Source organism: Pieris rapae, chromosome 10 (genome assembly GCF_905147795.1).
Source record: "Pieris rapae chromosome 10, ilPieRapa1.1, whole genome shotgun sequence".
NCBI classification, from domain to species: Eukaryota; Metazoa; Arthropoda; class Insecta; order Lepidoptera; family Pieridae; genus Pieris; species Pieris rapae.
Genome location: NC_059518.1, coordinates 3,884,772 through 3,906,283, shown reverse-complemented (window position 1 = coordinate 3,906,283; position 21,512 = coordinate 3,884,772). Strand labels below are relative to the sequence as shown.

Genomic DNA, 21,512 nt, shown 5'->3' with positions numbered 1-21,512 from the left:
CTAGTTCTTGTACACATTATCCTCTAAACGAAATAATTAATCAAATAGACAAAAAAATGCATTTGGTATAAAATAATCTAATGCCATCATTATTTTGATATAAATCAAAGACAGTTTAAATGAAATCATCGCAATTAGTTTTTTTAAACTACTGAGAACTATCTCAGTACCAAGATTTTAAATGGCTTGCCGCAAAGAAATTTGGCTACATGAACCATACACAAACATTCGGACTGTTTTTTTTTTTTTTTTTTGGAGCTGCGAACCCACCCCTGACTTTTGCTTATCAGGGTCCTTTTTTGCTGTATTTATTTTATTCATTCAAATTTTTTTTTAAATTCATTATACATTCGGACTGTTACACAGTTCAAGTTGAATTCTATATAATAATTTACGTTAAACCTATATGATACTATTTGTGACTAGGTGCCAAGACTGCTAAATTATTTATCCAAGATTCCACGCAATCGCTGCTAACGAAGTAATTATAAACCCATTATCATTTTCTGGTTATCTTTTATGATATAATTAGCGGACAAAGCATTATTAGAACAAAGACAGTGTTGACATCTTAATTTAGACCTATTTTTGATTTAGAAACACATATTACAAATTACTATAGTATGAAAAAGGTAAATAAAACAAAAACATCCAAAATTAAATAACTTCTTTTATTTCAGAGTCAAATTTGTTTCCTACATAAACGTGTTAGAATGGACGCCGTATTGGCTGTCTTGGTACGCGATGGTAATACAAGTGCAATGTGGAGGGCTTTAAAAGGCGTTCCCGCGCGTCACCACTTCCGCCATATGCATTTCGCAACGAACGCCTATTTTATATCACAGTTACAGATGTTTCATAAGAATGTTTTACCCGCGTTGGGTGACGCACGAGGCCGCCTATAGCACTATTGACTTTAATTAATATTAATAACTATGCGCATTCACATATACCCGAACAAATCGCGAATCGGTAACAACTACGAACCACTACCGACGGGCCGTTAACGCTTTCATGCTACTCTTAACTCGCTATTAACAGTTAAGAGGCGTTTATAAGTAACGCCGGTCTTGGTCTCCCCGGCCTCGTCGATCAAACTATCGTCAGAACACCCTAATTTAATCAATAATCAACAATTATCCGCCCATCACTAACACTACACGCTTTAATATCGAGTGGAAAAATATTTTCTGATTTTCTCCAAACAAAATTAACATAACATCTTCCATGCTGGACGCACATGGCAAAACAAAATACAAGGCGAGACATGGCATGGGAGAGATACGAGATCTATTTATTTTAGATAAATAATTGTAAACTGCGCCCTTGGCATGTGCAGTTTTGTAGAATATTTATTTCTATAGAAATTTTGAGCAGTGCTATACGCTTTGGAATTAAAATAAAAAAGGACGTAAAAGCATTTATTAGCTTCATAAATATTTTAGCGAATTAATCCGAATGAAAAATCCCACAAAAAACTTTTTATTTCAAATTATGTTCAAAATCCTTTTTTTTTTCAATTATTTTTTTATAATCCCGCATCTCTTCCACACCACGAATTATTGCTAATATATCTTCATACACTTATAAGAACACTTCAATAAACAGCTTCTCTTTATATACTACACAATTTACATATGGTTTACATATTTTACACAGCAATAATTGTTTTTTTTTTTATATCTATATCGAATCGCTAAATATTGTCGCATATAAGCATGTTTACATTCACCATAAGGCGTCATTAATCACGATCCATCCCCAAATTAATGCAACGTGATTCGTTATTGCGGCGACATAATAACAATTAAAGAAAACGATGCGTCTTCAGACGTAATTTAAAAGGAAATAATAAAATCTATAAATGCTGACAAATCTGTCTTTTGTCTGGAATGACACTAGGTGCCGGTTTTGTTTGGACACTGTATTTTTTTTTTATTAGCTTTTATTTTATAGTAGAAATTAACAAATTTTAATTACATTCTGCTAAACAATTCGACAGTGTTTTAGATGACATACAAAAGTCAAGGTCCTAATTAGTCTATTGTAGTCCCGACTTTTTTTGACTTCGGATTCAAATTTGTTGAAGAAAAACCTATAACGATCAATGAAACATTCTGTCCCATGACTAGTTAAAATTACTGTTTTTTTTTTTAAATTACATGAGTAACCATTGGTTTTTGCGTTAAATCCCAGATCTAAATATCACAACGCATAAAAAATGTAAACAAATCGATTTATTGAAAAGCAGCGTCCAATCAAAACGGCTTTAAGAAACTAGCGAAAAATTCAGTACGATCAAATTTAATACAACTAAAATACGTTACAATTTCAAAAATAAGCGATAACCAACGGATAGACGAACGTATGGCAAAAATATTGGCGTAGTCCTGCGACGTACAAAGAAACACGAATTAAACTAAGTGAATTGTATCAGTTATCAACGGCCAGTCCCAATAGCCTTTCCAAATCACCACAAGATGGCTATTACGGCCCGTGAGAGACAAAATCGGAAATATCAGCCCCTTATCACACTGTATTAGAACAATTAAAACACAAGAAACGGCAAAACAAAATTAAAAGCAAAATTCAGTACAAAATTGTTCTAATATTCGCTTACTGACACAACCCTAAAATGAAAAAAAAATGGTAGAAAAAAAAGACAACTGTTTTCATATTTACATAGTTGCACACCGTAGACACGATATTTTTCGTAAATCAACGCGGAATTTTTTTCGTGTGCACGGTTAGTTTAAATAAGATTCTTAAGTATTGATTACGTTATTTCTCTATGGCATTGCAACTTTTGTGACTCCATTGCGGCTACACTCCGGACAATAAGGGAAGACAATTTTATAATATAACTTTCGAAATCAAATATACAACTAAGAACGTACTACATCTAATACATACATAAAACAGGTTTTATATATATTTTTTATAAGTAAATAATTTAAAAGCTGAAAATACAATATACATTCGAAGAAATAACACCTTTTTAATATTATTGCAGTACAGAAATTTAAAAAATTATATAAGGTGTTTGACAGGGTACAGACCTAGGTCCACATTTTAAACGATATACGAGAATAAGATACAAAACTATGAGTGAATTCTAATATCTAATTCTCTTTACAGTAATAAAGATTTAATTTTGATATTTATAGGAATGAATTATCTATAGATTATATAAGGTCCGGTGTGGTACCTATTGGTCCATTGGTACAGTGTAGCCGCTGAAGGAAGCGAGAGCACAGCTAAGTGGACGCATCCGTTTTGATCAGGTTACTTGTCCCTGCAAAAAAAAAACACTTTTGTTGATTAACAATATTTAAAACTTGTATTTAGTACGAATATATGACATTTAAAATATTAAACAAAAAATTATATCCACTACAATATAGACCAGACATATAAGACCTCATTACAAAATGTGAGCGGTATTAGTTGCCGTGGTTACTTGTTCTATATGAAAACTGCATTGTAAGATGTTTTATTAAAAGAACATTATAGTGTTAAGTTTTATGCAATATCAGTTATGTGCGATTTTAATATAAAATGCATATACATAGACTATAGAGTAATATATTCGTCCAACGGACCTGTCCGCTTTTCGATTAAGCATATTATTATTATAGCCTCGTCTTTTGATACCTGATACGAAATCTAATCAGAATCAATCTAATCTAAATCAGTAGAGTTCAATGTAAGTTAAACTATATAGAAAACGAGGAGATAAGATACAGTACCTACCTCATCCAATGCGAGTGCGAGTTGTGTGCCGGCGTAGGCGCATGGCTCTGGGTCGCGACTCGTTGGACCACCTGGAATCAAATATTGGGCATTACTGATCTATACCAATATTTAATAGGAAAGATTTGTATGTATGTTTGTAACGAATTGGGTGAAAAAGTACTGGATAATTTAAAAAAAATCTTACACCATTTGAATGCAACATTATCCCTTAATTAAATAGGGGAAAAAATAAAGATCAATACTAAAATTACAATAATGTTACTAAAGGTGTAAAAAATTCTTATAAAATATCTTTCAACGCATGCGCTGCGCTCTCTCCCTTTTCTTCGACAAAAACGCTGCACATCTGCGTGACGATCCGTAGTAAAATTAACACTTATGCAAAGAAGTTTCATTTCAAAAATATAATAGCAGTCTGTAATTTATATAAGACTAGCGGATCCGACAGACGTTGTCCTGTCTACACGTCTTTAATTTCAAAATTTCAATTTTTAATAAGCCATTTTGATGAAAATTATTATTCAAATGTTATGACAATATCTAACGATCCAGCACATGGTCACACACGATATAACACAATGATAACAAAACTTTTTTTAAATTTCGGGACAGACTAAAATTAAAATTCGAATATTATTTAAAATTTGACACTGCGATGGTAGCGCCGTCTGTCGGATCCAATGTAAAACATTCCAAAATCAACAACAACTAATAAATTGAAAATTAATTAAAAAAACATTGTCCAGCGGACAAAATTGTGAATCTAAACCATTCCCAGATCCCCTTGAACACACACAAAAAATTTCGTCTAAATCGGTCCAGTCGTTTAGGAGGAGTTCAGTCACATACACACGCACACAAGAAATATATATATTAAGATATATATTATTAAGTGAAATTCAAATAAAACACAGCAATAGAATAATCTTCATCAATCAAAAAATCATGAGCCCAACTCGGATTTTAAGTCTCAGTGGGCACATACAATTTGACCTTTGTGTGACCTTCGATACAACAACAAAAATGATACCTGTTGAACAAAAGCCCGTGTGAGATGGGGCGCGCTGCGTTCGGCGACCTCGAAAGCGCGACGCAACTCTTCAATGGCTGCCACGCTCGATGGACCGTGTTTGCGGGACAACTGGAATTATTATTAAATACATTTTCATGAATAAATTATTTTTTTGGTACATGAAGTTGTGAAGTTTGGTACTACACATGAAGAAACTTGCTAAGATAAACACTTTTTAACGTTGCAACAGCTAACGCAAATTAATTGTATTAATATAACCTAATTTAATAATTTATAAAGTTCGGCTCGCACTGTCCAGCGTCAACAAGCTCCCATTCCTCGATTACTCTCGATGCTTTATGGGTTTCTCAACTCATCACCAGAGAGCGACCTATTTGGTGAGCGTATGGCGGTAGTATACTCTGATTTGAGGGTATACTTGGAGGGTATTAGAGGTTAGCATCTACTGTGTTTTATGTTATTTTAAATTAATATTGTATAGATATATTTAAGTCTATTTTTAGTATGAGTTTAGCCATGTATGGTCTATAAGTGAATAAATAAATAAATGTTTATATAAAGCGAGCTACCTGCAGACAAACTGCGTCAGCATTTTTGCAGCGCATGGTTTAAATGAATGTGTAATTTTTTATGAATATATCTTACATAAATACATAACCTCATTTAAAATTTTATTAAAAGGAAAAAAGGACTTCCTGACTTCCTCACATAATGAGAAAAAAAGGGCCGAGTTTGAACATACAACACATTTGAGAGACAGTTTCTAAATAGAGGTTTGATTTAAGAGTTCTTATGACCATTATTTATTTATTTTTATAATGGATATACCTCATTGAGAAGTGGATTAATGAGCTGATGTAAGTAGGCGTGTCGCCTGACTTTGTTCTCCTCACTGGGTCCTCTGTGGTCTAACGGGGAAGCCTGAAATACACAAATGTTGATAAGGTTTTGATACAACTAATATGTTAAATTAAGTATAAAAATATTTTAATTTCATTATTTTACTAAACAGATTGGCCGATTAATTGATTTCTCTAAATTTGCCATATTATGTAGTAAATTATCAGTGAAGGATATATCTCCTATATATCTTTAATAATATAATTGAACTTAATCTAAAACCTTTTAAATGTTTAATTTTTTGGATATTCACGTTACACACAAGGCTCGCAAGTGCGTTGTCGGCCTGAATTAAAGTAACAATAAGATTTTCTAATTCAGATAAACTGTCTGTTTATGTTGTGAATAATATGACTAGATTTAATATCATTAATAAAACTCTTTCAATGTAATATAACAACGATTCTATTAAATTTAATGAAATCATGACAAACTTACCGGTTTGTTATAAACACCACTATCCCTATTAGATGTATGTTCCCTTTCTCTTTCCTTCCTATCATCTCGCTCCCTCTCCCTCTCTCTTTCCCTATCTCTGTCTCTTTCGCGCTCTCTATCCCTCTCTTTTACGCGCTGCTCCACTGGCGTTGGTACTATTGGAGATTGGCGTGACTGAAAAAAAAATCCATTATTAAAGACTTAGAAGATTTCGCATCGCACGTTCAAAAATGATCACGGCCAGCCATATCTGGACTTTCTAAGACATTATTTTGTTATATATTTCATTTGTGCATTTTAATTTGTGGAAGTTAATCAGTAAAATTCACTAGAAAATATTTTAATTAAATATGCGGTCAAGAGTTGCCCAAAACCTGGTGTTTCACACATAATCACAGAACATTCCCTTTTTCCCACATGGGGGACATAGGGCATTAAAACAAGGGGATCATAAGTTTATAGTTGGTTTGTAATTAGTAAATATGTTTATGATTAATGTAATTAAAGCAAGCAGTTACTTCTAATGAAAGAATTTGTTAATTTATAACATTTGTATGTCAAACTTAAATTATTATTAGTAATATTCTTTTATTCCTCAAATAAGTAATACCAATTAATTGGATTTTTTATGTATCAATCAAGTTTCCTATATTTAAAAGCATCTTACTTATTGTAAAGTATACATACAGTTTGATTATCGTGTGTGTTATTATTGAGAGGTTTCTCAACAGGCGATTCGTCTCCGCGTGTGAGAGATCCATTCTGTTTGGGCACTGTCGGGGAACTTGGAGAGACGAGAGCTGAAGAGAGAAAATATTATTATGTATACTACTACTATTAAGCAGCAACATCAGGTAAATGAATTACAATTACATATCGGATATATATAGTTTAATATATATGTAATAAAAAAAAGAAAAAAGAAAAAAGTAATTTTTAACCATCTGTTCTATATTTTATTAACTAGCGACCCGCCCTGGCTTCGCACGGGTGCAATGCTGATACTAAATACACTACAGAAAATCTGTGAACGTTGTATAATTATGAAAATGTGGGTTATCCATAAGAGATAGTATGTATGTATTCAAGGTATTTAATTGGTTAAGGGTTAATGCTGTATTGGTCAAAATCGCTTCGAAAATTAGCCATTATTTGTCGTAAAAAGTAAATGACAAAAAAAAGGTATCCATAAGAGATAGACATAATATACCATCATGGACTTTTCTGTAGATCTTTTCAATGTGTACAATACTTAGTACATTATTTTTATAAAACTTGTAGAGTTCAGCCTGCATTTGCAATGTAAGCGGAAAAAATGTAATTATTTACGACATCACATTAGAAACCTCAAAAATAACAGTAGGTACTTCTCCATAATCCAATATTCTTAATGGATGTTATTATACATATAAACCTTCCTCTTGAATCACTCTATCTATTAAAAAAACCGCATGAGAATCCGTTGCGTAGTTTCAAAGATTTAAGCATACAAAGGGACATAGGGACAGAGAAAGCGACTTTGTTTTATAATATGTAGTGATTAACCAACCCATACTGCGTTTAGGTAGATTTTACAAAACAATTTTGTAAAATACCAACGAACTGGGTTAACAAAACAGTAGAATGTATGTATGTATATAAAAATTTATTATTTAGAACTAACCAGGTTCATCATGAAGCGTACGCCGTTTGTCGTCGTCGTTGGCGGATGCGTGCGTATGCGCATGAAGCGCACGCGCACCGGCCGCACCGCGGACTGTCATTATCCAGGGCTCATCTGCCTCACCATCGCCCCGACTCATGTCTTCACTGGAAAAATTAAATACATTCACTTAGCCAATGATTTTAATTCATTACTTTATAGTAATTAATAATTTTATAATTTTTTTATTAAGGTACATTTTTGTATGCTATATTTAGGGCCTGTTTCACAATGTCCGGATAAGTTCCAAATAAGCTATTTGTTACTTATTGGTATGATAAATAGTATTTTTGCGTTTCACGACTGTCAGATAGCGCTATACGTCATTAAATTCGAAGTATCTTATTTGGAACTTTTATATTACAAATAATTTATGTGTTGCATAGCTATTTGGCACTTTAACCATACATTGTGAAACAGGCCCTTATAATTTAATTTCAATAAAGAACTATTTTAACAGTAGTATTTAACTAAAGTCTAATCCCCTCACAGCTCCACTAACCAGAATGCTAAACCATCCTCTGTAGTATATGAATGCCTCGTTTTATTTAAAATAAAATAATAAAAACTCACGAATCAGAGTTCTCGGATTCCGTCTCACTCTCCTCACTCCTCTGGGACTTCCACTTCTTATACCTATCTATAAGATCCATTAGATATGAATTCTTCTTTGCCTTTCTGATGAACTGGAATTTCAACAGCTCCTTTGCTGTCGGTCTCTAAAAAGTTACGATAACGTGTTAACAAAATATTACTCGCAATTAAAATCGAAATTGCCTCAGAATTAATAACTGTTTAGCAGAACTATTTGGCTTAAGTAATATTATAAAACACTCAGAAATATGTCTATAGATCATCTCTTATATAGGCAAGCAAGGAAAAGACAGGGTAAAATAATATACTATGTACACAATTTTCTCAAATAACTTTCACGGCAACCACAACACCATCAAACTCCAATCCTACATATAAAACGTTATATAGCTGCAATCAAAACAAATTACGTCTTGTACGAGGCTAAAGCCCAAGGGACAACCAATAAAAGAAACCTCAAATACATACATTTTCCGGGTCCTTATTAAGGCACGCCTCGACGAACTCTTTGAATGGCTTCGAATAACTACCCGTGAGTTGTGGAGGGTTATTTTTGGGGATTAGGAAGAGAACTCTCATTGGGTGCAGTTCTGAATTTGGCGGTTCACCCTTGGCGAGTTCTATTGCCGTGATGCCGAGTGACCAGATGTCTGCTTTGCTATCGTAGCACGACTGTTTGATGACTTCGGGCGCCATCCAGAACGGTGTTCCGACGAATGTGTTTCGCTTACTCGTTGTATTGGTTAATTGACCAGCGACACCTGTAATTGTTATTACAACTTTAAATATTTTTTTAAATCAGTGGCGCGACAACCTCTTTAGTTCCTGGCCTCAGATTTCTGAATCTGTTTCGTGATCATTTTTAAATCTAATAGGCAAGTGGGTTACGTAGGTACCCTCCAGTGCCTGACACACGTCGTCGACTTTTTGGGTCTAAGACGTGTCGGTTTCCTCACGATGTTTTCCTTGACCGTTCGAGCAAATGTTAAATGCGCACATAGAAAGTCATTGGTGCACAGCCCGGGATCGAACCTACGACCTCAGGTATGAGAGTCGCACGCTGAAGCCACCAGGCCAACACTGCTATAAATTAAATAAAATATTTTTTATTTATTTAAATATCGTAAATTCCTTATATACGATAATAATTTTAAGGATGATAAGAGTCAATTAAAAAGCTAATCAATTTTATATCCTTTTTTCCTTGGTTCTTAATTTTGCGTTATTATGAATAATAATTTTACATATCTCGTAATTATGCGGAAAACGTAGTATTAAACAATTTTATTAACTTCACTTCAACATGCCATTTAACTAGAGAAATATGCATGTCGTATATGAGCGCGTCGGAATTGCACGCTTCCCCTAACTTTTATGAAAGTTCGATAATACCAACTTTCAAACACTTTGCCTCAAAGGCTAACTCTTTCCTCAGACATAATAAGTTCACCGTTGGCAACACTTGACAAGTTGCAAACAGGACACGACGATGTATTGGTACAGCGTCCCAAATGGCGCAAATATTGAATGTTGGCTGACAGCCAGCGGGATTAATTGAAGAAAATTGAAGGGTATACTTCCAATTACAGCTTCACATATGATGAATAAATATGTTTAGGCTTTCAAATACTCGAGGGCGACAGACTAGAAACAGTATTCCGTTCGTAGTACAAAACAAAGAACTATCTTCTTTAAACTAAGCAACAGATTCAGATGTCCTTTTCATAAATATTCAAATAAGGAACATGGGTTTTTAAATAATACTCATGTGTATTTAAACCATGTTTAAATTAAATTTATAAAATATAATATGCTATAACGCTAAGTTTTTAAATTAAAAATATTCTCCAGGTTGAAACTGTTAAATGTTGAAATTAACTTTCTTTTGAAACATTTAGAAATTTTTATATAGTCTTTTAAGAAGAACCCCTGGGATATTACGTCTTGTATGGAAAATTATATTTCTTTGAAACTTTAAAGAGTGCATACAGAATATTAATATGAATGTACATTCCATGTTTCCATTTGAATCAAAACCGTTAAATAATTAATATAACATTTAAATAGCACTAAATTCCTCAGTCATAAATATTTAATTTTGTCATATTTAAGTACATAATTCGATAGGATTGATGACAAAACATTTAACTTAGTCGACTTTATCATAAAACGAGAACGATAGTACCACGTTCCATGGTGATGTTTCCATGTAAAATTCTTCATTCATTGCGATTTCGAAGGATTGTCCTGACAGTTAGACATTTATACTTCTACTCCCGTTACAATAACAACAGTTTCCGTGATCAATCTCTGCAGTTGATGTCAAGAAAGAGGTGTGGTCTTTCAGCTGGTCGATAGTGATTTATGATTCTCAGATTTATCGAGTGTCGTACCTTTATCACAACTTGAAAGGGGTACCTACCATCTTATGGATGGTTGTAACCTCTTTATTGTTGGAGAATTGTGAAGTTCAAATTTAAATTACGTAATATATTGGGAAAAAGGATTACATAACTGCATGCTAGCAAAAATCAACACAATTTTTTCAATAAATTACAATGAATGTAGGGTTAACCTAAAATAGCACATAACGTGTAAATATATTTACGTTGTCGGTCCCAAAGTTCTGTCATAAATGGAAATAATAAAAACAAAAGTACTGATCAGTTCTTACTGAGTTATATATCAATTTATTGTACATTAATTAAGGAAAAGAAATAGCAGAAATTATTCGAAATGATCTCCTTATTTTTAATACAAAGGGCCCTTAAGCGCCGCGGCCTATCGCAGCACGCACCATATTTATGTGGATTTCAGTGACTCCTTTTTTTAAAGATCACTTCAAACCATATGGATAGATCCAACTTTTTATGGGGTTTATCACATACCTTCCTCTTTAAGACAAAGGATTAAGGTCCGGACTGGAAGGCCAAAGGCCTCATGCCTAATTAAGTCAATTTTTCTCTCTCAGCGTTGTATTAAAATTATTGAGCAACTTGAAAATGGTACTCGACGAATGCCCACAGCGGTGCAACACAGTAACAGCTATTCGATTTTCCTTTCAATGTCCACTCCATTGTAAAAAATTACGGAAAGTGATTTTTTTGTTTTAAAACAATAGTTAATTTTTTTATAAAATCATGTTCGAAATTTAAAAATAATGTGCAATTGACAGAACTTTGGGACCAACTAAGTACATTAAAATGCATTCAATTCTGATTTCAGTTTCAGTACAACACAACCATTTTTTATTACAAATTAAGTTCGAAGCGTTTTTACAGGCCTTCGATTCACTTATTAACGTTCACGTAGTTTAATACCCCGATATATCATTACTTCCGCAACCTACGGTGTAGTTTCAAACTATCTTTATTGCAATCTTATCGTTACTTAACGATTTTCCTCGTGGAAATGAAAGATCCATCAGTACCAAATGTAGGCGATTAGCGGACTCCGAAGCGAATATGAATAGACTATTTTATAGGTGTTACGAACATTTGTAATTTCGAACATTTGTGAATAAATTTTAAGTTATAAAACTATAATCAACAGTAGAGAGACTTTATATAAATTAGAATCTAACCAATACCATAACTGTGACTATATTTTTCTGACAATTTTTTTTACAAAATTAGTACATAACTTACACACCATCGTGTCCAAACTTTCGATACTTGCACTTATATCACGACACTACACTAATTTAATATGGTAATTGTAATAATAAATATTATAACATTTAAAATCAAATTATTTTACATTTGTCGAAATCATACGATATGATACGGTTTCCCCATTTTTGATATGTTAGAGATAGATAAGGCAATCAAAACGTATTTATTAAAGAAAATTACATAAAGGCTCTTTCGCATTTCTGTATATAGTTGTAGTTCGATATGCCAAATGTAACATAATGTGCAAGTAGAAGATTTGTTTGCTTACCAAAATCCGCTAGCTTGACATCGCCCATTTCGCTGAGGAGTACATTAGCAGCTTTGATGTCTCTATGCAGCTTCCTCTCAGAGTGCAAGTAGTCAAGGCCACGTAGCACCTCCCGCAGTATCACAGCAATGTGCATCTCTTCGAAGCTGCCCGCCTTCATCAGGTCCAGGGCGGAGCCGCCACCAAGGTACTCCATTATAATCCATAGTTTTGTTCCCTGGAAATAACAAAAGATTATATTTTCACACCGTTCTTTGGAACTATATTGTAGAAATAAATTTCATTAAACAAATCTCTTTAAAGCCCTAAAGTGAACTGTATATTTTATATTATTAGAATGCTCTTACTATATACATAATTTTTGCAAATACATATTTTAAAATCGATCTACAATTTTTTTTAAATGAGGGTACTTTGTTTCCCTTGAAATCGTGACGTAGATGAAGGTAAGTACTGAACATTTTATTAAACTCAGACAATTATGCATATAGATATAGCAATACATGTGTGTAGTAATAACTGTTGATTAATATAGAAACTTATTCAATGTGCAGAGATTAGCAGACGTTGGCTCAATTATGGAACTGTCTCCGAGCGGATAACATGATCGCGTCTCATGAAGATTAATGCGCACACGTCACTGCCACCTTTTTCATGAATAAATAGATAAGCAATTAAATAAATAAATTTGAAGGCACTATTAAAATATGACATACTCGATATATTAATAAGTCATACAGAGCAATTACATTATCATTGTCTGAATGTATGACCACAGAAATGGAAGTAATCTATCAGGTCTGTGTTTAAAGGTTCTGAGAGACAATTTTCGTATTTTTTTAATACTTCAAAGCCCTTAAAAATAAAGACCCTCATTAAACGTTCCCTTTTACAATAAAAACGGATGGTACATTGCAAGGATGACGTTTCGAGGAAATTAGAACATTTTTAACCGCCTTCAAAAAATACTATCCTATCCTTTATTTCTAGAACAAGTTTTTCTATTGTTTAAGCAATGTAGAAAACATTAAGAGGCCTTAGGACATAAATTATTATCAATAAATAATTCTATTATTTTTAGTTCCAATAGTAAATACATAGTTGAGTGCTTTTGAAGACAAGACAGTTTAATTTTAATAAATAATCCGAATTTTCTACGAAACAGTGTAAGCAAAGTCTTGGCACAAGAAATGCGCAACGGGATGCAGCCAAAATTATCGCCATGATAATATAATAGCGCATTATATGAGAGTATGTTGCATCCGCATGTTAATGTCATACGGAAGAGGACAATGGCAGGAAAAGCAGTCGCGCGCGGCTCCGGCGCAATTCACGCCCCATCGGCTTTCGTAATAGGGCCTCAGCACCATAATATTACTACGTGATCTACATTCCATAGAACTAGACTGATGTTCCTGACTTCGTTTATAGAGAATGAATTTATACATCAAAACTTGTAAATAAAAGCATGACGACTTCTAATATACTGGGACAACCATTTTTATTTTACGTTGTATAGTAAAGTATTAAGTACCCTCATATGAGTATTCCAATAAAAAGTATTCAATAAAACAACTCAAACGAGGATTATCTTTAAAAATATTTATTAAAATATACAATAAAAACAACGGAATGGACCAAAACAAAACGTATAATCATAGAATTACATCTATTAAAAACCTTGAAATCATAAGCAATACTTAACAGATGACGACTACAACTAGGTACAAAGAAAAATCGCAAGGACAAAAAGACAATATTTGTTATTCAACCTTCCGAATAACATTACCATAATATGCAGTATACGCTCGTCAAACACGTTTCATCACAAAGGACGTCACGGACGAAATAAAAACCTTCATAAAAACATTAAAACTGTTGCAATTTTGGTAACCCTGAATCGGAAGTAGCCGTACAATATCTGCTTTCACATTACCCGAAACCGCCTGTGGTTTCCGCGGATGTAATTTTAATGAAATTATGATGTAAACATATAGGGTGAAGAAATTGCCCGCTTGTAGTGATGTAACACAAATACCTGGGGATTACGTGTGTAAACATGACATTTTATATACTCTTACAAACACTACGAAAGGTTAAACTCGCACAGCAGAGGTGAATTAGATCTAAGACTTAGAACCTAACTGTATTAGAGATAACAATTTCTTTAAGGCTTAAATGATCCATAGTTGACTAAGTTTTACTGCTAAGTACTATGTGTTCTGCTAAGTCTGATTAACAAACTAAAAAGTATTTCTAGTAAATACTTCATTGGGTATAAGGCGACCGCAGTGCGTAGAAACCTCAACGAATGTTTAACAAAATGAGAAAAACAAACATATAATACTCTAGTCGTCAGAAGGCGGCATACCGCAACGCAAAGCAACATTTACTCTGGCAAGATAAGATTAATGTTTGTTATTTGTTTAGTTTTATTTCATTCAATCAAAGTTTCCTATACAGTCTGATATTATTACAAATAATATTACATTCAATTCAATATTTTATTATATTATATTTATTTTTATTATCAATAATTCTTAGAATCAATAATTCAGTCACAGGTATTAAAAATCATTAATAAAGATGTTTAATTTGATATTATAGAAAGGGCAAATATAACTCATAGATATTGCTATATATTTTTAAATAATACATCTTTTAACTTTGATAACGTAAAATGTAAAATAACGAACAGTCTAAATATACATATAGGTATAAGACTGTAGAATATTTTTAGTAAGTATACTAGACACAGTTTACAGTCAATTATACTTTGACGGCTATCAAAGGCCTACGTTAAAGCAAACGGGGCCTATATGTCAGAGCAAAAACTCTTATATCCCTTAACAACCTCACTTGACCCACCAAAGCCTGATTTAAAACGAAGACATACTGAGACATTCATTGTCTGAATCCGAATAAATACGTCGACGAGTATATGGCAAAGCTAATCTATTGGGGCTTCACTTTCGTTCATCAACTACGGTTTTCCATCGCTTATTTACCTTACATTACATATGTACAAACATAAAACACACATAACACTCCAATGTTTTTTTTTTCAAGGGATACGTATGGAAAATAAAACAAATTAAAGATGAATTTTCTAGATAGTACCGAGCAATTTACAAATAGAACAAAATAGGAGGTTAAATACATAAATAGATTAAAATGAAACACAATTTACATAATCGGATTAAACGCATTTGTCAGCACGAAAGCCTTTTAAAATACTTTTACGGTTTGCACTATTACGCGTTTCTAGATTCATCAGCATACAGATTACGGCAGATAATTTAATATATCTCTGGTATAAAAAATGCTGAGACACAAGTTTGTCTCATAGGTATCCGTAACCATGGCAACATGGAGCGTCGGTCAATGACCTCTCCGTCGCGACATCCACCAAAGTAAAACAAGAATGCAGAACTATTAATCCTAGAGAAATTCAAATAGGGGTGTGTCTAACAACGTTACAAACTTTTCAGTTTAGATTTAACGGATCTTGAACTCGGGCCACGGCAAGCTTTTATTATGAAAAGCGTCTGCAAACTCGTTAATTAATTATAACTTGATTCATTATGGTCCCATTTTAAGTTTGGGTGAAACGTTTAATTGTCTTTGGCACGACAATTGAGTTTAGGAGTTTGAATCTGTTTTCATGCGAAAACCGTAACAATAATGCTTTTCGTTTGCAGAAACGTACGTTTTACGTACGCTATAAAGCAAAGGGAATAGGAAAAGGTTTTATATCTCAGTAGACACGGAGGCTTGCACGCAATCGAACTAGTAGCGAGGGGCGAATATTCGTTTAACTAATTCAAGATGAGCGTCACCATAGCAACGTCAGAGGGCGCCTACTTCCTCTAGCCTCTATAATTTACCGGATGATTGGATAACGTTAGTTGCAACGTAAGTAAACAACCGCTACTTTGAAATATCATTGCCATAATAATAACGTTACTACGTAGCCCACGGCATTGCAGCTTCCTAAAATCAAGACATTGCATAAGATGTCTACTGTTTTACTTATACATTGCTAGAAGTATAGATAGTACTAAGTAATAGTTAATGGAAGTTTAGAAAATAATGACAAAGTAACGGAACATACTACGTATTACGTCAACAGTAATTATTATTAGCTTTTTTACACATATTACCCTCACAGACACAACATAGACAATATCATTATAATAATATTGTCTATGCTTGAAAACGAAATTCATTTTCCAGGATTCCTACGAAATATTAATACTTTTATGATCTATGATTTTTGAGAGCTTTGCTTACTACAGGAAGGGCTGGGGGGATAAATTGCAGTAAATCTACTTACGTAATAATTGAACGGCCCCATTGGTACAAAATTCAATATTTAACATGACAAGCACATACAGGCACAACATAACAAACGTGTAAAAAAAACTAAAGGGAAAATCGATTTTAAAGTGTAATTACGGAAATCTAGACCTTTGACGTTTTTCCGAATGCTCATCTGGATATCGGGGAGTTTCGGCCAAAACGCGTTTTTCTAAGAAAAAGAAGATACAAATGGTTGATGGGATACCGGGGGTATGTAGAGGGTACACGAAATTTAATTCAGTTAAACAGCAAATAATCAAACTCGCTTATACTGTTTGCGAACAGAAAATTGAAATGGCATTTAATATTTACCATTCCATTATCGTTAGAGAGGTCACATTTCGTTACGAAACCAGCTGATGCGACAAAATGTTAGTAAATATCCAGCCAATTCGCGTAGTATTTGTGTTCGTGAGTCGAACTTTTCAATCAACAACAAAATTAAATCAATCCACTTCAAATCTACAGCATCCGTACAAACGAATTCCCTTAGCTAACCTGCAGTAATGGAAATTGGATTTTACATTTTCAAAACGAATTTATACATTTTTATTAGTCTGTCGCCATCTTTCACAGTTAATAACTTCTACACATGAAATGTATTTAATAAGAATAAACTGTCAAAAAACGCCATTGTGGCATTTTGCTAACTTCAGCAATAAATCTTCGTTCATACAATTTCGTGTCCGAAAAGTTTGCCCACGCTACAAAAGTAACTACTGTTCATTTGTCATTTCGGGCATTGGACCCAACTAAAGGCTGGACTACACGGAATTATACCTCAGAGGTTGTGTTTCAAAGTAACCACCTCTAAATGATGAATTTACTTGTGAAAGTGCGTAACTTTGACCTCTATGGATAATATTAATAATTTATTTATTTAGTAATCCTACACCTAACATAAATTATATATAATCAATGTTTACAAACACATACACTGAAAATATAGCGAAAGGTGGAATACATGATACATTTTACTAGAAAAAGATTTAGAAAAGGGAACAAACAAACAAAGTATTTAATACATTTAACTAACTGTGATTCAATTTGTTTAACTAAGCCTAAATTGGTTGTGTAATGTGTTGTGTGATGGATGATTTAATGTATATAAAAACTAAAGGTTTAATCTACTTACATTTTATAGCAATGTTTAATTTAAGACACATTCTTGTTCGACCATTTTGAATCTAAAGCTGTTACAATGTTATTCAGTATTTATATAGTTATATGGTCAAAGAGGAAGGTAACTCAAGATATCAGATCTAAAACCAGCTCGATTACGTTATCAAAGTAGAAAGTATTAAAGGAGGCCATTAATAAGCCCCTATAAGCGCAAACGCCATAAAACATTGATAGTACCATGCTATAAAATCCCCACAAGGACCCTCGCCGCGCTGATCGTAAGGCGAAAACTGCAAATAACATTTCAGAGTGCCAACATAAAAAAGTTTAATGTTTGACAAACAGTAAAGTGTACGAAATTGTGACAAACAATTATTTTAGACTATGAGCCTTACACACTCCTTAATTGCCTTCATTTATAATACATAAATTGCAGACAGTACTCTTAACTTTTGGAGATATTATATTACTTTTGATCAAAGAAAATCAGCAAGAATAATATTGGTATAATTAATAGCTACGTAAAAATATTTGTGCTTAACTCAATAAAAATGTAATTAGTAAATCATATAGCTGATTCATATTCACGAATTTCAACCTTAATTTTACTTACATACATACATAACTAACATTACTTCACGCATTTTGTTTACGTATGAATTAATTGTTGATAAGGCTTGTCCACAGATAAATTATAAAACACAGTTAATAAACTGTACGTTCGATTTAATTGATTTTTACCACTTTCAAGTTCCGAAATTCTTTTTCGCCTATCTTACAAGCAATGAAAGACAAAGAAAATCTAAAACCCTTAGATTTTAAAGTAGACAGTAGACACAATTTAATATTGAGACATCGAGGGTTCGGTGACTTTGTTCTAGACAGAATTAATGTGTCTGGATACTGGATACATCGTAAATAAAGAACCTTTTATCTCTATTTACGATAAAATAAATATGCTGCTTTTTAATCACCTACACAAAATTTATATAATAATTTCAATTTAGTATTAGTTTAAATTTTAGTTATCTTTTTTCTGTTTTACCTATATTTTTCTTGCTTGTATGTTGTTTTCTGGCATGTTATTAATCCTATGTTCATACGTCATATTTTTTTGTAGTTTTAGATCTTATCAGAAACATATTGTATGCAACTATTTGTGGATATATAAACAGAAAATTTTCAGTTACTGATTGACCCGACCTATAATCGAGATGACATAGAGAACAAAACGAAACTAAACTCAAGATGAGTTGCATATATATGATAACTGTAATACTAAAATAAAACCGATTATCTCCATAAGGATACTAAGCACGAGGTAAATTCTTTATCTTGAGTTATGGTTTATAATAGATACTTTTATGTGCTTTTCACATGTGTACTTTACGGCTATTATCGTGATATTATTAAATACATTTATAACTTACTTATATTTAGATGCTCTTTAGTAGATAGGTTATGTAGCCCTCAAGTAAAATAAAACAAAAAATATCTTTATCCACTTACAACCAAGTACCTACACTTATGAACGTCAAAAAAATTAAATTATGCGAATTTACATTTACTGCCAGTTTCCAAATCAAGGGCGTAGAACGGAAGAGAAGAACTGGCAATAAACTCTCCGCCACTCTTTTTAATCGCCACGTAGTTAGTGTTGCCCAACTGCAAGACCAAGACGAGACTTAGACCAGTCTTGGTATTGGTCTTGCGTCAATACACCTGGTCTTGATCTTGGTATTGGTATTGCGCTCTCAGTCTTGGTCTTGGTCTTGATCTTGCAGCAAGAGTCTCGCAAGTCTCGCAAGACTTGCAAATACCTATTAGCCTATTGCTATTTATTCGTCACTCATGTCAAATTGTAAACATTCACTCCGAAAGCAATAAGAATTTAGAGTACCTAGCTAGGTAAATGGGCGAGAATAATAAATAAGATAGACTCGAAGCGGATCTCAATTAGAAATGACTGAAATTTAAATAAAAACTCATATTTATAAGCACACAAGCCGAAGACCGACAAAGAAAAATGCGGCATTCTTTGATAGATAGAATAAATCTTTGAAAGATTAAAAAACAGAAGTATCAGAATCAAAATCAAATAGGTTTTGTGCCTACCTACGCAAAAGTAAAGTGTAGATAATTATGCAAATAATATTGTTTATTATGTTCCTTTTTTATTGGAACTATACGTTGCCTGCTGTTTTTATGGAGGTTACTAGCTACTAGAGTAGATACGATAGAAGTTGATAAACCGACACTGCAAATCTCGATTTTTGGAAATGTGTGATTTTAAAACCAAATGCGTAAAGCAATATGACGTCGCTCATATTTGGAGTTTTTCCACGTTTCAAATTTGTTTAAATCACCCACTATCGAGACAGCGTGTCAAATGCTGTGATACACTTGTTGCAAACCGCGGCGTCTTTGTCGGTAAATTATCAAATATGTAGGTTTATAATACACCGACCGACCAACAGTTTATTCGCAGAACGTCACATTTTCCCAATCAACCTTGAACCTTATTTCTCTAGTGATAAAGTTGAAAATTTGATAACGCCCAAATCTCAGTTTGTCCTAACTGCAAGACGCAAGAGTATTGCAGGCTTAAGTATTGTCTTGCTCAAGTCTTGCAGGCTTCAGTCTTGGTATTGGTCTTGCTACGATAAGGCGGTCTTGGTATTGGTATTGGTCTTGCAAAAATGCAAGAACAAGACCAAGACTGCAAGACCAAGACCGATTTTGGGCAACACTACACGTAGTAGATTTCTATATACATTTTACAAAATCCTTTTATATTAAAATATAACACATACACACGATAAAAGGCATGGCTGCCACAACACAACGTGATTATTTAAAAATAAGCCTTGATCTGAAAATATGATAAATATTCCTAACTCAAAGGAAAAATTCCATTATACGTTCAAGGCTTTGTCGGGCGAGTCCCTATGAAACGACACAATTGGCATTCAATACCAAATCGTCTTTATAGGTAGGGCAGGCATTCTTTCCCGAACCATTAAGATTCTGTACAAAAGTGAATTAAGACGAAAGACAGATTGAGATATTAATGTTTGAGTTTTTTTGAATATACACAAAAGCGACTTCTTCAGTTAAATATTATAAATTCCCTCTTATATAATCTCGCTAAATCATTTTGCTATATATATAAATTTATATAATACTTATTTAAATTTGTTAAAAAAATCATGAAAATTTTCCTTTTCGAATAATAATAATAATTTATTTCAAGAGTGTTTTACAGGAAAAACTTATATCTAATCGCGCTAGAAGCTAGTGTGAACCTGTATTCCAGCATACAGCGCATAACCCCTTAAATATATTAGACAAAAACCCTAGCATCAAGTACATGACTCATTGGCGAAACTTATATGTTGTAATTTATAATCAATTTAACAAGTAATTCTATTATAGTGTGAAGTGTTCAAGTGTTCTCCCTGTAAGGTTAGGTTATACACCCTGTATGTGTGTGTGTGTGTTAAATACTTTATTACTCGAATGAAACTAAACTAATATTGTAATGGCAATACAATACAAACCTTTCTCGCTATATTAATAAATAGCACAAATAATATGTTTTACTTAAAAACGGGATAAATATAGACCTTTTAGTTATAATGTTACGCAAAAAAATCACCCCAA

The 21,512-nt window shown here is 33.0% G+C and overlaps 1 protein-coding gene across 5 annotated transcripts in view; it reads right to left on the bottom strand.

Moving 5' to 3' along the window:
• Positions 1 to 650: 650 nt before the first annotated feature.
• The window catches only part of LOC110994236 (serine/threonine-protein kinase 26), a 74,229-nt gene continuing 53,367 nt past the window's right edge, over positions 651 to 21,512 (bottom strand). For 4 of the 5 annotated variants that reach the window (XM_022260778.2, XM_022260779.2, XM_022260775.2 and 1 more), the window contains exons 3-12: positions 12,366 to 12,582; positions 8,892 to 9,184; positions 8,403 to 8,548; positions 7,791 to 7,936; positions 6,815 to 6,927; positions 6,128 to 6,301; positions 5,618 to 5,710; positions 4,787 to 4,897; positions 3,754 to 3,824; positions 651 to 3,295 (exon numbers count right to left, since the gene is read on the bottom strand). In XM_022260778.2, coding sequence (XP_022116470.2) covers positions 3,286 to 3,295; positions 3,754 to 3,824; positions 4,787 to 4,897; positions 5,618 to 5,710; positions 6,128 to 6,301; positions 6,815 to 6,927; positions 7,791 to 7,936; positions 8,403 to 8,548; positions 8,892 to 9,184; positions 12,366 to 12,582 — 1,374 coding nt within the window. In that variant the 3' untranslated portion in view covers positions 651 to 3,285. Of the gene's footprint in view, positions 3,296 to 3,749; positions 3,825 to 4,786; positions 4,898 to 5,617; positions 5,711 to 6,127; positions 6,302 to 6,814; positions 6,928 to 7,790; positions 7,937 to 8,402; positions 8,549 to 8,891; positions 9,185 to 12,365; positions 12,583 to 21,512 lie in introns of all 5 variants that reach the window. The other variant, XM_022260777.2, reaches the window with a different exon arrangement.